The 14,452-nt window shown below is 40.8% G+C and overlaps 1 protein-coding gene across 1 annotated transcript in view; it reads left to right on the top strand.

Moving 5' to 3' along the window:
- Positions 1 to 3,749, top strand: part of LOC124606464 — a 183,695-nt gene extending 179,946 nt beyond the window's left edge. Inside the window, exon 27 of the mRNA XM_047138446.1 lies at positions 1,433 to 3,749. Coding sequence (XP_046994402.1) covers positions 1,433 to 1,708 — 276 coding nt within the window. The 3' untranslated portion in view covers positions 1,709 to 3,749. The remainder of the gene's footprint in view (positions 1 to 1,432) is intronic.
- Positions 3,750 to 14,452: the final 10,703 nt, after the last annotated feature.

The following is a 14,452-nucleotide window of genomic DNA, read 5'->3' as shown; positions in this document are numbered from 1 at the left end:
GTAAAGTGGCGCTATCAGCTGGCGATCACAAGCAGTCCGCCAGACTACAATTGCTGGCTTCCAGGCAATTGGTAACTTGAAGCTATTCTCCCTGTGAGTGCTGTTAAGATGTTTAATTGTTTTGATAGCCTCTCTTACTTACCACTGCTGCATCCACAGCTACTGAGCAGGCACATGAGTTTCTTGACAATTGATAAAATGGCCATATTCCTTGTTGTGTTCAGTGGCGGATGACCTGTCATTCTGTCCCAGTCGTACGTAATGTTTGTGCTCTGACACAAAGTACTAATGGCTCAGACGGTTGCACTGACAGATATTGCCACATTCTTGTCAAAGTTTGTAGATGCCTGCAGTGTGGAGAGCATCTGTGGCATTTTTTGTGGGCCTTGACAAAAATCGAATCTTGCTGCCACTCTGTAGTACGGGTTTAATTCCTCTGTGATGCAGAACATCACCTGTGTGGTCACTGACACCTCTCACGTTAGGTAGGTGAGCATCAGGAAGAGTTTCTTCTGTACTCTTCCAGCAGTTAACCATTCAGAAGTGGCCACAACAGTGACAATTCAGTTGCTTTAGTGTTTTACAATGACAACCTAATACCCAAAATTATTTTATTCAAAATCCATAATGAAGTTTTCACACTCTTAGTGTGCTTCGTAACGAGATTGCCTGACAACCTGAACTGAGCGGTATGGTGCAAATTTTGGAAACCGAACTCTCTTATAACAAGAACAGCTGAATTTGGTGGCCGACCATCGAGATTGAGGCTTACATAGGGTGAATGGCGGGATGGTTCCTTTGTATTTCCAGATCCACCCACACCCATTCTGAGCTTGTGTTTGATTTGTTTGGTTGTTGACAGTGCATTAATAATTGGGGTTGTTTGCTGTAGAGCAGTTTGTACTAAACTTATGTAAGTATTAACCTGCATTATATCTAACAGGGACTGATTGAGAGAGGATGTACACACGGATTGTTTTGACACCCTATTAACCTATTGTGTCTTATTGTATGTACATGTGAGTAGCTTCTAATCATTTTGTCCTGTGGTACTTTACATTGTTTCCTCCCACCCTTAGTTTTTCATGTATTATAATCTTTAAATTATCATGTGACAGTGTTTTAAAAGCTTCTTTGATATGTTCTCTAGCAGGGCTTGAAAATGGTCACTGACAAATAGTAGAAAATAAAATATAGTACAGAAATATAACTTTTGTGGAACAGTGGCTTTCATTTGAGCAGCTAATGAGGACTACGAATTCGAGCAAGAAGAAAATTATTGAATTCATAGACATACCATACATTGCCACATGGCAGTCAAGATTGCTTGAAGCCTCTGAAGATGAGAGCACTCATCCTAGAAAAGACATTGCTAATATCATACATCTTCAGTAACATAAATGTGATGGTGTGCCTTTGTTTTTGCAAATAGGTCTGCCAGTGGCTGCTGGCTCTCAGCCTGGAGCAGCACATTCCAAAGTTCCTCGAGATGCAAGTGGGAGGTGCCACGCTGCTGCAGCTGGAATCGAGGGACTTCAAGCAGCTTGGTGTGAACGGAGAGGACAAGAACCGCCTGAAGCGGAAACTGAAGGAGCTGCGGGTTCAGGTGGAGAAGGAGCGCAGGCAGCAGGAGAAAGAGCGCAAGGAGAGGGAGCGCCTGCAGCGCAAAGCCGAGAAGATGGCGGAGAAAGCTAGTCGACGCAAATAGTCTGTGCGTGCAGATCGGCAGTTGTTTTGCGAGTGGGAAATAAGTTTGGAACGTTGAACTTGTTATGAAGTGTGTCCTTGCTGGTGCATACTCATGACAAAATAATTTATTTATATTACAGGTATTGTTACCAACTGATTTGGACAAGTGGTACCCTGGGTATTTATTTATACCTGTTGGTCCCAATCAATAAAGCCCAAGAGTTCTTGTATGGGCATTAGCTGTTGAATATAGTGATCATTTAAAAAAAAAAAAAGAAATACACCCATAGCAATTCTTTAGTCACTCTGCAGCAGGTGTCTGTAGCTGTGAGTGATTCTGTAAGTAATCTTCACATGTGAAAGTTCTAATGTAAAGATAGTATCGGCTTGGACATGTTGTCCCTTGCATATTTACAATTAAGTGACTTTGCAAGTTCAAGCCGAACTCCAGAAAACTGTGATTTAGTGACGAATCGGTGATTTTAAAAAATAAAATTACTGATGCTCATATTGCATTTCAGCTAAGTGTTGTATGGATATTTGTATGTCATGTATTTTATACGTTTTTTTGTCTTTTTCAGTATTTTGATGTGGCAGCTTGAATCAGATATTGGCATTTTTGTTGTCTCTGTTGTACATAAGTTTTTTATTTACAAAACATGAAATGTATCATAAGAGTAAAATAGGATAGTTGTCAGCGGTGTGTGGACATCGGACATCTGTGAGGTGCAGAGGACTTACTCTCAGGAAAGTGAATTGCTGACCTCCATCAGAATGTTTGTTTCCTGATTGTGTGGCAGCAAAAGGAAAAAATAAAACAACATAAGAAGATGAAAATTAAAGTACTTCTCATTGTTCCTCTTGATGATCCAAATTTTGATGGGTCATTACTCTGTATTTACAGTTTTAAAGATACAGCCTCTGGAACTGACCAGTATTTAGCACAAGAATGTGTTAGTTATAGTGAAGTACAGTATACGCAGTGGTGGCAATATTTCTTGATCTCTTACGTCCAGTATGAAATGTGACTTGTAATTTTTCTTATTACTGTTTTATTTTGTCTGCAGATATTTGAATAGATTATCTGTGAGATCCACATTCTTTTTAAGCTACCTAATTAATACTGGACATAGTAACTGCAAAATGTTTCACAGAAAGATTGCATAATTTATAAATTGGGAAATTACTGTGAGAACCTTATTTATAATTATCTTTCTCGAAACAGTAATTTCCAGCTAATATTTTTTTGCAGTTTATGCCTCTGAGAGCTTCATTTTATTATTTTTAAGTTTTCATTGTTAATAACAGAGACATTTACTGTTCAGAAATCTTTTGCCGAGCATTACTTAATCTCGTAATGGTACTAAGTACTTGGAAACTTACTTCCTTGAGGATATTTTAATTCTGTCTCGGCTGTTACAAGTTACAACACTTAAAGAAGTGTGTCTATCAGATATTGTCACATTTTTCTGTCTTTTGTACCTTGTTGAAATGTAATGTAATAAGTGCATAGTGGACTGAAGTTAGTGAGCATAAGTATTATAGAAATAAGAAATACTGGCACAGAGATCCTGTTGCATGCTTTCTGTAATATTTTTGTACATGTCATTTTGGAGCAAGCAGATGCATTTTGTACTGGTTTAAGATAAATTGCTGAAATAATCAGTTTTTAGGAAAGTGCCTCGAGAGATATTATTTCACACTGAGAGAGAGGCCACACACAGTGGCTTGTGACTGCAGTTTGTATTTTGGTATTTATAATTGTGAGCACATTTATTTTAATCTGCAGTTATGTAGCAAACTGTGGTTTCTCTGTACGCATTTGTCATTGACAGATTTTGTACTTGTAGTTTTTGAAATTTATTTGCTCTGTAATTTTTGGTAATAATTCTTCATAAGTGAAAGATAATGTCCTGGTGCAAAAAATTATGGCCAATTTTTATAGAGATAATCTTGTTTAATCTCAGGTTTGCGGCAAGGGTTATTTCACTGTTACCTGGAAATTATGTCCACATTCAGCTGCAGTAACTTTCTGTCCTAATAAACTGCTCCTTGTCAAATTCTTATTTTATTTCATTTCATTTCCACATGTCAAAACTATAACCTCCCTCACCCCCTTTTCATTCCTTCAGTTCTAAGGCATATTTATTTTTCACATTTAGTTTAAAATGCTGCTTTTATTTCTAGATTTTATAGATGGTTTTACATGTTCTTCTGCAGATAAAGAAACATATTTTCAAAAATAAGAGACAGTTCAGCATTTACTGCAAGAACTATAGTAACAGTGAGTTCCAGAAATCAGTGATTTTTTGTGCCACTGGGACCCTTGGTTTAGTAAAACAATGGGAAGAGAATGCAGCCACCATAGTCATATAAAAGGTAAACTACACAGGTTTCTTCTTAAAAATGATCTATAATCATCATCTACTGAATGAGAGGCATAATCCTCTGGACAGATAAGATTTCATGTGATTTTTTTTTTTCAAACGCACAAGCATTGTTTAAACAAAGTTAGCATGTGTAAATAATGTCACAATTATTAAGTACAAGTGATTTACAACATTGGAAGTATTCAGAGATGAAACTTTATGACATTAATAAACACTGTTTTACAACGGTGTTAATAAAAGGTATTTTGCAGTTTTGGATGCTATTCCAATAGGTTATATATGTTTTTTCTGTCTACAGAGGCATAAAAACAGCAATTTACTTATGCTGAATAGATAAATAAGTCTGCTGCCAAATAAAAATCTGAACAAACATTTAGTATTTGATACCACCTCTTCAAAATGACCAGAATATCCTACAAATATACAGCGTGTTTCAGTAGAAATGGTAAATATTTTAGGTAGTGGCAGCATAGATGAATTGCAATAAAAAAAAGCCATATAATGTGTGTGCAGTTGTTATTGAGTACAGAGATACAGCTTCTATTCCGTAACCCAAACAAACTTAAAGCAAAGACAAATCGGATGTTCACAGTTGATTTTCAAAAATTCCAATGCCCACATCAATGCACTTTTGACTTCTCTTGAGAACACCACGTGTAGCTGTTCTGAGGTTGTCTTTGCACTCTTTTATGAGGACTACACTACTCTAATCTGAACAATCAAATGAACTCTTGTGGTTACTTTTCCTTTGTAGACTTCTCCTTTCAACCATCTCCACAGGCAAAAATCCAAAGAAGTAAGGTCCAGGGACATCGGTGGCCAAGAAACATGCCCATATCTACCAATCCATCTTCTGGGGAATGTTAGGTTTAGACGGTACATCACCTGATGATTACAAACTATAGGAGCCCCATTATACTGGATGAACATATGCATTCTTGTAGCCAAAGGAACCTCTTCCAATAATATCGGCAGCTCATTTTCAAGAAAGTGTAGCTAATGGGATCCTGAAAGATGATGCGGTAACACAAGAGGCCCAGTCAACTGATTGTTTATCAAACAATGGCATGTGGGTTTTCTTCAGAACACTGATGTGAATTAAGGGTGTTACTGATGCTGTCGCGCGTGAAAATGGCTTCATCAGTGAAGAGTAAAAATGGGATTACCTGGAAATTTTCAAGTACCCAATGACAAAATTCCAAGTGTTTACCTTCATCTCCTGCTCAAAGGTGCTGAATGAGCTGTAAATGATATGGATGGAACCCATGCATATGTAATGTTTGTCATACTCTTGTATTTGGAACACCAATACGTGCAGAAACTCTACATGTGCTTCTTGAAGGACTATGTTCTACTGACTGAATAATACCTTCTACATCATCCACAGTCTGTTCATTTACACATTCAGATGCAACATGATTGCTGGGCACTGTACCAGTGTCACACAGTATATTGAACACACAAGTAAACACTCTTGAATCTGGTAGTCTGTGTTTAGGAATTCGTATACTGAATTCTCTACAAGCATTAGCAGCATTTCCATTAAAAAAACCCTTACACAAATACCGCATCGGCATACTTGACATCTGTAAATTGGTGTGGTATGTTTACACACTGCAGTGCAGTACACTTGGCCAACAAATGACAATGAAAACTTTAATATAAACTAAAGCACAACTTCACAGCATGAACATCAACACTCTACTGCTGATATTTGATAAATACACCATAGCAACCGGTGTACCAACATGTGAAATGAAAATGCATTGAACTTGGTTGTATCTCTGTACTCAATAAAAATTGGACACGTTATATGGCATTTTTATTGCTGTTCATCTATACTAACATCTCCTAAAGTATTTACTGCTACTCCTGAAACACTTTGTATTCAAAATTAAGACAGAGTTGGTAATTATTGACCTGACTAAGTACAAACAGTTGCTAATAAATTTGTACTTTGTCTCAGCAAACTGAATCCAGTGAAATTTACTGAAACATGTAGCCACATATAATGTATTTGCTGCTAAGAACACCAAGTGTTACTATCGAAAGACATCAGAAATAAATTACGACAGATTCAAAGACATGTCTACTGAGAACTGGGCAGGTTATATAAAGTATGATAAAGAAGCAAATAATGCGCATTTTGAACATACAGTGTTGCATCAATTTTTTGCCGCAGGACTCAGTACAGTGGAAATAATCAAAGAAAACAAATTTTCACATTTCATTATGATGGCAAAGAGCAACATGCTGCTTGCATGAGATCAGGACATGAAGTTTCTAAAGGTTTCAACTGTTATTTGCTACAGTCCTCTTCAGGGTGGTTGACTGCTGTGTACCGGTGAATGTATTCCTTTATATACTGTCATTTTCGGTTATCTCGTGCTTCCGACATCACATATCTGAACTGTCAATGATCAGCTTGAAGAGGTTGTTATGGAGGAATGGCTGTAAGGTACACTGTTGCCTGTGCTACCCTTGTGGCTGATTGGATGGCAACTCTAGTTGCTGATTGGTAGACGACAACGTATCAGCTGCCTGTTGCCTGTGTCCCTGTGGTGACTGGTAGGCCAATTCTTGTTGGTAATTGGAAGGCAGTAGCAAATTGGCAGTTTGTGTCCAGGGGTAGCGTTTTCCTGCAGCAAGGCATTAATGCTGCACGACGGTTCTCTCGGCTGTTGTTTACACTCTTAAACCTGAGTGAAGTGGTGCCTGGCCACTGAACACTTCGTCCGTTGGTCTGAAATCACTGGCAGTCAGGCTCCAGTACTTTGTAGCCATTCTTCCAGTTCATGTTAGGGCATTTAATTATTTTAGCAGCCCCTCTTATATTTTGTTGCTGCATCCACCACTGCTAAGTAAGCATGTGAGGTTCTTGAAAATTGATAGGATGGCCACATTTCTGGTGGTGGTCTGCTACAGCTGACGTATTGTTCTGTTCCAGTGATATGTAATGTTCATGTTCCAAAATGCAAGTGTAAATGATCTCCTGGTTTCACCAACATAGACCTCACTACATTCACACTGAAGTCAGTAGACAGCTGCAGTGTGGAGAGCATTCACAGGATGCTTAGTGGGCTTCAACAAATCAACCAGTCACTTACTAGAGTTGCTTTCAAACAGCTACCGGGGTAGCACATACAACAGCATGCAGCACAGCAACCCCTCCATAACAATCTCTTCAAATTGTCCAATGACATCTCAGGTGTATGATGTCGGTATCCACCAGAAAATCATAAATGATGATATATAAAGGAAATAGATCAAAAATCTACTCACCAAGCAGCGGCAGGAGGAAACACGTATAAAAGGTATAAATATACACTCCTGGAAATGGAAAAAAGAACACATTGACACCGGTGTGTCAGACCCACCATACTTGCTCCGGACACTGCGAGAGGGCTGTACAAGCAATGATCACACGCACGGCACAACGGACACACCAGGAACCGTGGTGTTGGCTGTCGAATGGCGCTAGCTGCGTAGCATTTGTGCACCGCCGCCGTCAGTGTCAGCCAGTTTGCCATGGCATACGGAGCTCCATCGCAGTCTTTAACACTGGTAGCATGCCGCGACAGTGTGGACGTGAACCGTATGTGCAGTTGACGGACTTTGAGCGAGGGCGTATAGTGGGCATGCGGGAGGCCGGGTGGACGTACTGCCGAATTGCCCAACACGTGGGGCGTGAGGTCTCCACAGTACATCGATGTTGTCGCCAGTGGTCGGCGGAAGATGCACGTGCCCGTCGAGCTGGGACCGGACCGCAGCGACGCACGGATGCACGCCAAGACCGTAGGATCCTACGCAGTGCCGTAGGGGACCGCACCGCCACTTCCCAGCAAATTAGGGACACTGTTGCTCCTGGGGTATCGGCGAGGACCATTCGCAACCATCTCCATGAAGCTGGGCTACGGTCCCGCACACCGTTGGGCCGTCTTCCGCTCACGCCCCAACATCGTGCAGCCCGCCTCCAGTGGTGTCGCGACAGGCGTGAATGGAGGGACGAATGGAGACGTGTCGTCTTCAGCGATGAGAGTCGCTTATGCCTTGGTGCCAATGATGGTCATATGCGTGTTTGGCGCCGTGCAGGTGAGCGCCACAATCAGGACTGCATACGACCGAGGCACACAGGGCCAACACCCGGCATCATGGTGTGGAGAGAGATCTCCTACACTGGCCGTACACCACTGGTGATCGTCGAGGGGACACTGAATAGTGCACGGTACATCCAAACCGTCATCGAACCCATCGTTCTACCATTCCTAGACCGGCAAGGGAACTTGCTGTTCCAACAGGACAACGCACGTCCGCATGTATCCCGTGCCACCCAACGTGCTCTAGAAGGTGTAAGTCAACTACCCTGGCCAGCAAGATCTCCGGATCTGTCCCCCATTGAGCATGTTTGGGACTGGATGAAGCGTCGTCTCACGCGGTCTGCACGTCCAGCACGAACGCTGGTCCAACTGAGGCGCCAGGTGGAAATGGCATGGCAAGTCGTTCCACAGGACTACATCCAGCATCTCTACGATCGTCTCCATGGGAGAATAGCAGCCTGCATTGCTGCGAAAGGCGGATATACACTGTACTAGTGCTGACATTGTGCATGCTCTGTTGCCTGTGTCTATGTGCCTGTGGTTCTGTCAGTGTGATCATGTTATGTATCTGACCCCAGGAATGTGTCAATAAAGTTTCCCCTTCCTGGGACAATGAATTCACGGTGTTCTTATTTCAATTTCCAGGAGTGTATTAAAGTTTGCTAGCTTTAGGAGGCAGTGACTACTCCTTGTGGCAGAAGGGGAAGAAAGAGTGGTGAAGGAAAAGGACTGGGGAGGTTTAGGAAAAGGGGTTGAGTTCCTTTGCATCCCGTTCAGTAAGTCTCCCTTGACCTTGGGTTATGGGCGGCTTTTCCGAACTCTACCCCTTTTGTTAAATCTCACCAGTCCTTTCCTTTCACCCGTCTTTCTTTCCCTCCAACCTTTCTGCCAGGAGGAGGATCCAGTGGCTCCAAAATCTGGCAAACTGTAATACCTGTTATATGTGTGTTCTCCTGTCGGTACTCGGTGAGTAGATTTTTTATCTATCCAATTACTTATAGTATATAAACAAAGGTGTTCACCGGTATACGGAAGTGAGCTGCCCTGAAGAAGATCACAGCAAGTCAGTTGAAATGTTGGCAGTTTATTTGTTTTAGTAGTTGACAGTGATGCAGTCCAGTAGCCAATATTATTTTATCATACATAATGGATGGTCCAAATGTTGCAGTCTGCTTCGATGGAGATAAGATATGGCCCCCAGGCCGTACTCAGTTGGAAGACTGTGTCCTTGTTGATTAAATTATCAGTCACACGAATTTCAGTCACTTCTTTGAAAATGGAGTCCCAAAATTTATCGGTGGTAGCCAGGGCTTACTGACGATTCATTTTATGTCCATTTTCAGTGCAGTGTTCTGCTATTGCAGACTTGTTGGGCCGCAGTGAGTGTGGTGCTCATGTTCTGTACATTGACCTTTGATTTTGTGGACCCCTTGTCCAATATATGTTTTTCCCCAGTCCCATGGAATTTGGCAATCCTTGCTGTTCTTCTTCTCCTTTTTTTTCCATGTCCTCTTTCACTGTCCCCAGTGTAGCTCATATTTTGGCTGGTTGGTGGAAAACTAGCATTATGTGGTGTTTTCACAGTAGTCTGCTAATTTTAGATGATACATTGCCAGTAAATAATGTGAAAGATGCCTTATTATATTCTTCTTCCATGTTTTCGGCCTCTGTGTTGTTCTTGGCACTCTCGCATTGAAGGGCAATCCGTGTCTGTCAGTTGCTGTATCCAGTCTTGTGGTAGATGGATCCCAGGTGCCACACCTTTGCTATTACACTTTGTTCATCTATTTCAGATGAACAAATTTTGACACCAGAGCTGTGGAACTCGGAATCCACCCTCCTCTCCTCACCCCTCCCACCGCCACCACCACTACCACCACCAAGCATGGCACAGGCATAAATACTGTCAGCTTGCAGCAGATACATGATTCCATCAGCATAACCTGATGATGGCAGAATGGTTATTCACTGAAATATCGTGGACCTTCAAAAATTGGATCCAGCAGTACACCCAAGAACCTTGGAAGCATTTCTCCATGTTGCCTATGTACAAAAGGTGCCATTAACAAGCTTTCTGTGTAATTTCACAATGTGTCAGCTTAGACAAGGGTATAAAGTGGTCCACACAATACAGTCTTTGGTTAAATCATAGAAGGCCCCTTACCGTCTCAGTAACAAACTAGCTCTTTAAAGTGCCTAACAAAGAGGGTAAATAAACAGCATTATCTGTTGATGGACGGCCACTGTGGTCGAGCAGTTGTAGGTGTTACAGTCTGGAACTGCGCTGCTGCTATGGTCGCAGGTTCAAATCCTGCCTCAGGCATGGATGTGTGTGGTGTCCTTAGGTTAGTTAGGTTTAAGTAGTTCTAAGTTAGGGGACTGATGACCTCAGATGTTACGTCCCACAGTGCTTAGAGCCATTTGAACCATCTATTGATGACCCTTTCCTGAGAGACAGGGACATCTATGGTAATGGCATATTTTATGTGTATTATTGAAAGCTTTGAACTGTGGAAATGCCTTGGAAATACACTGTATAATATATCATTTTCTGATACAGGTCATTTGTACAGTGGTATTACAATCTGAGTGTCCAGTTAGTGCAATCCAGCTCATCTCAATGGGTATATCATCTCCTACTGTGATGTGTGTACACTTACGGGCTGGAAATTCCTGCTGCCTGTAAAGTTTAAAAATGACATTAATAATACAGTCTAAAATGATCCATTTATCCTGTTTACAGTTGTGAAACAATTTCATAATTCCCCTGGTTATTCAGTGCAGTCAGTATACAGCACAGGATAAACAAAGATAATAGTAGTTGAATGGACAATATGATCTTCATAAATATCACAATTTGGAAAGACAGTAAAAACTTGATGAATTAAAAGTACCCAGCAAAATGAGCTCATACAAGTAAATACCAACATTACAAGTGTCAAAAGCATATTATAGCAAGGGAAGCAAGCATTCTCCACGAAAATAGTTCTACTATTATCAAATATTGTCACCTAAATGCCTTACTGTAAGATATTTGCACAGCATTACATGAAAGTGGAAGGTTGACAGTGAGAATATTGGAGAAGAATAAGTTGGAGACAGCAGTAAAAGACTGTGTTTAATTGAACAGGTAAAGTACGATAACACATGGAAGAACCCTGGAGATACTAAAAGGTATCAGATAGATTATATAATGGTAAGACAGAGATTTAGGAACCATATATTAAATTGTAAGACATTTCCAGGGGCAGATGTGGACTCTGACCACAATCTATTGGTTATGAACTGTAGATTAAAACTGAAGAAAGTGCAGAAAGGTGGGAATTTAAGGAGATGGGACCTGGACAAACTGATTAAACCAGAGGTTGTACAGAGTTTCAGGGAGAGCATAAGGGAACAATTGTCACAAATGGGGGAAAGAAATACAGTAGAAGAAGAATGAGTAGCTCTGAGGGATGAAGTAGTGAAGGCAGCAGAGGATCAAGTAGGTAAAAAGACGAGGGCTAGTAGAAATCCTTGGATAACAGAAGAAATATTGAATTTAATTGATGAAAAGAGAAAATATGAAAATGCACTAGATGAAGCACACAAAAAGGAATACAAACGTCTCAAAAATGAGATCGACAAGAAGTGCAAAATGGCTAAGCAGGGATGGCTAGAGGACAAGTGTAAGGATGTAGAGGCTTCTGAGTAGGGGTAAGATAGATACTGCCTACAGGAAAATTAAAGAGACCTTTGGAGAAAAGAGAACCACTTGCATGAATATCAAGAGCTCAGATGGAAACCCAGTTCTAAGTAAAGAAGGGAAAGCAGAAAGGTGGAAGGAGTATATAGAGGGTCTATACAAGGGCGATGTACTTGAGGACAATATTATGGAAATGGAAGAGGATGTAGATGAAGATGAAATGGGAGATACGATACTGCATGAAGAGTTTGACAGAGCACTGAAAGACCTGAGTCGAAACAAGGCCCCGGGAGTAGACACAACATTCCATTAGAACTACTGAAGGCCTTGGGAGAGCCAGTCCTGACAAAACTCTGTCATCTGACCATCTGGTGAGCAAGATGTACGAGACAAGCGAAATACCCTCAGACTTCAAGAAGAATATAATAATTCCAATCCCAAAGAAAGCAGGTGTTGACAGATGTGAAAATTACCAAACTATCAGTTTAATAAGTCATAGCTGCAAAATACTAGTATGAATTATTTACAGACGAATGGAAAAACTGGTAGAAGCTGACCTCGGGGAATATCAGTTTGGATTCCGTAGAAATGTTGGAACACATGAGGCAATACTGACCTTACGACTTATCTTAGAAGAAAGATTAAGGAAAGGCAAAACTATGTTTCTAGCATTTGTAGACTTAGAGAAAGCTTTTGACAATGTTGACTGGAATACTCTCTTTCAAATTCTAAAGGTGGCAGGGGTAAAATACAGGGAGCGAAAGGCTATTTACAATTTGTACAGAAATCAGACGGCAGTTATAAGAATTGAGGGACATGAAAGGGAAGCAGTGGTTGAGGAGGGAGTGAGACAGGGTTGTAGCCTCTCCCCGATGTTATTCAATCTGTATATTGAGCAAGCAGTAAAGGAAACAAAATAAAAATTTGGAGTAGGTATTAAAAACCAGGGAGAAGAAATAAAAACTTTGAGGTTCACCGATGACATTGTAATTCTGTCAGAGACAGCAAAGGACCTGGAAGAGCAGTTGAATGGAATGGACAGTGTCTTGAAAGGAGGATATAAGATGAACATCAACAAAAGCAAAACAAGGATAATGGAATGTAGTCGAATTAAGTCAGGTGATGCTGAGGGTATTAGATTAGGAAATGAGACACTGAAAGTAGTAAAGGAGTTTTACTATTTGGGGAGCAAAATAACTGATGATGGTCGAAGTAGAGAGAATATAAAATGTAGACTGGCAATGGCAAGGAAAACGTTTCTGAAGAAGATAAATTTGTTAACATCGTGTATAGATTTAAGTGTGAGGAAGTCGTTTCTGAACGTATTTGTATGGAGTGTAGCCATGTATGTAAGTGAAACATGGACAATAAATAGTTTGGACAAGAAGAGAATAGAAGCTTTCAAAATGTGGTGCTACAGAAGAATGTTGAAGATTAGGTGGGTAGATCACGTAACTAATGAGGAGGTATTGAATAGGATTGGGGAGAAGAGAAGTTTGTGGTCCCGTTCTTGCAGGATATTTTCCCGGCCGCACCGATGTAAGAGATTTGACGTTTAACCGGAGTCGTGATACTCACGGTACACTCGAGGAATGGTCGTACGGGAAAAACCCTTCATCGCTACCTCAGAGATGCTGTGTCCCATCGCTCGTGCGCCGGCTATAGCATCACGTTCAAACTCACTTAAATCTTGATAACCTGCTATTGTAGCAGCAGTAGCCGATCTAACAACTGCGCCGGACACTTGTTGCCTTATGTAGGCGTTGCAGACCGCAGCCCCGTATTCTGCTTGTTTACGTATCTCTGTATTTGAATACACACGCCTATATCAGTTTCTTTGGCGCTTCAGTGTATGTCATATACTAAGATCTGTGATACTATAGTGGTGTAAAATCATTAAGTTTGTAAGTCAAGGCAGTCAAACGATAAGGAAATTTGTCACACATTTTAATACTCCTAAACTCACTCATCAAAACCTATAGGGTACTTCCCGTTGGCCTAGATTGATGCAATTTTGCAAGAAGCAAGGTTTCACAGTGCAAGTAAAAGAATAAAATCAGAAAATAGTTAATTTTTAATTATGTGAAACAAAAAAAAACACTTCCTTTATCATTTGTTATCAGACTTCAGACTCAAACACTCTCGAAATTTTTGAATTCCCGGGACTGATACCTTGCCAGTATCATAGTGCGATAACAGGAAATACCTTGCCAGTATCATAGTCGTTGATTGGCGACTCCATGGAGTGTCCTGTGCACCACGACCAGATAATGGATATACTTGGAAGGAGAGACAGCATTGGTCGTATTTTTTTTGTTTTATTAACCGCAAAATCGATTTTCGGTCACTTAGTGACCATCCTCAGTGCTGTAATATACAATTTAAATTGGTAGGCACTGGTGTCAACAAGCTTAGAGCGACCACATGAACCCATCCATTTGAGCCATTTGATTGCTTTCCTCTGTCTGCGAGTAATTCCCAACGTGCCTCTGTTCATTCCAGAATCCTCGCTTTCAGATCGCTCTAAGCTTGTTGACACCAGTGCCTACCAATTTAAATTGTATATTACAGCACTGAGGATGGTCACTAAG

Source organism: Schistocerca americana, chromosome 3 (assembly GCF_021461395.2).
Source record: "Schistocerca americana isolate TAMUIC-IGC-003095 chromosome 3, iqSchAmer2.1, whole genome shotgun sequence".
Lineage (NCBI taxonomy): Eukaryota > Metazoa > Arthropoda > Insecta > Orthoptera > Acrididae > Schistocerca > Schistocerca americana.
The sequence above is the reverse complement of the archived record's forward strand: the minus strand, read 5'-3'. Positions and strand labels throughout refer to the sequence as shown.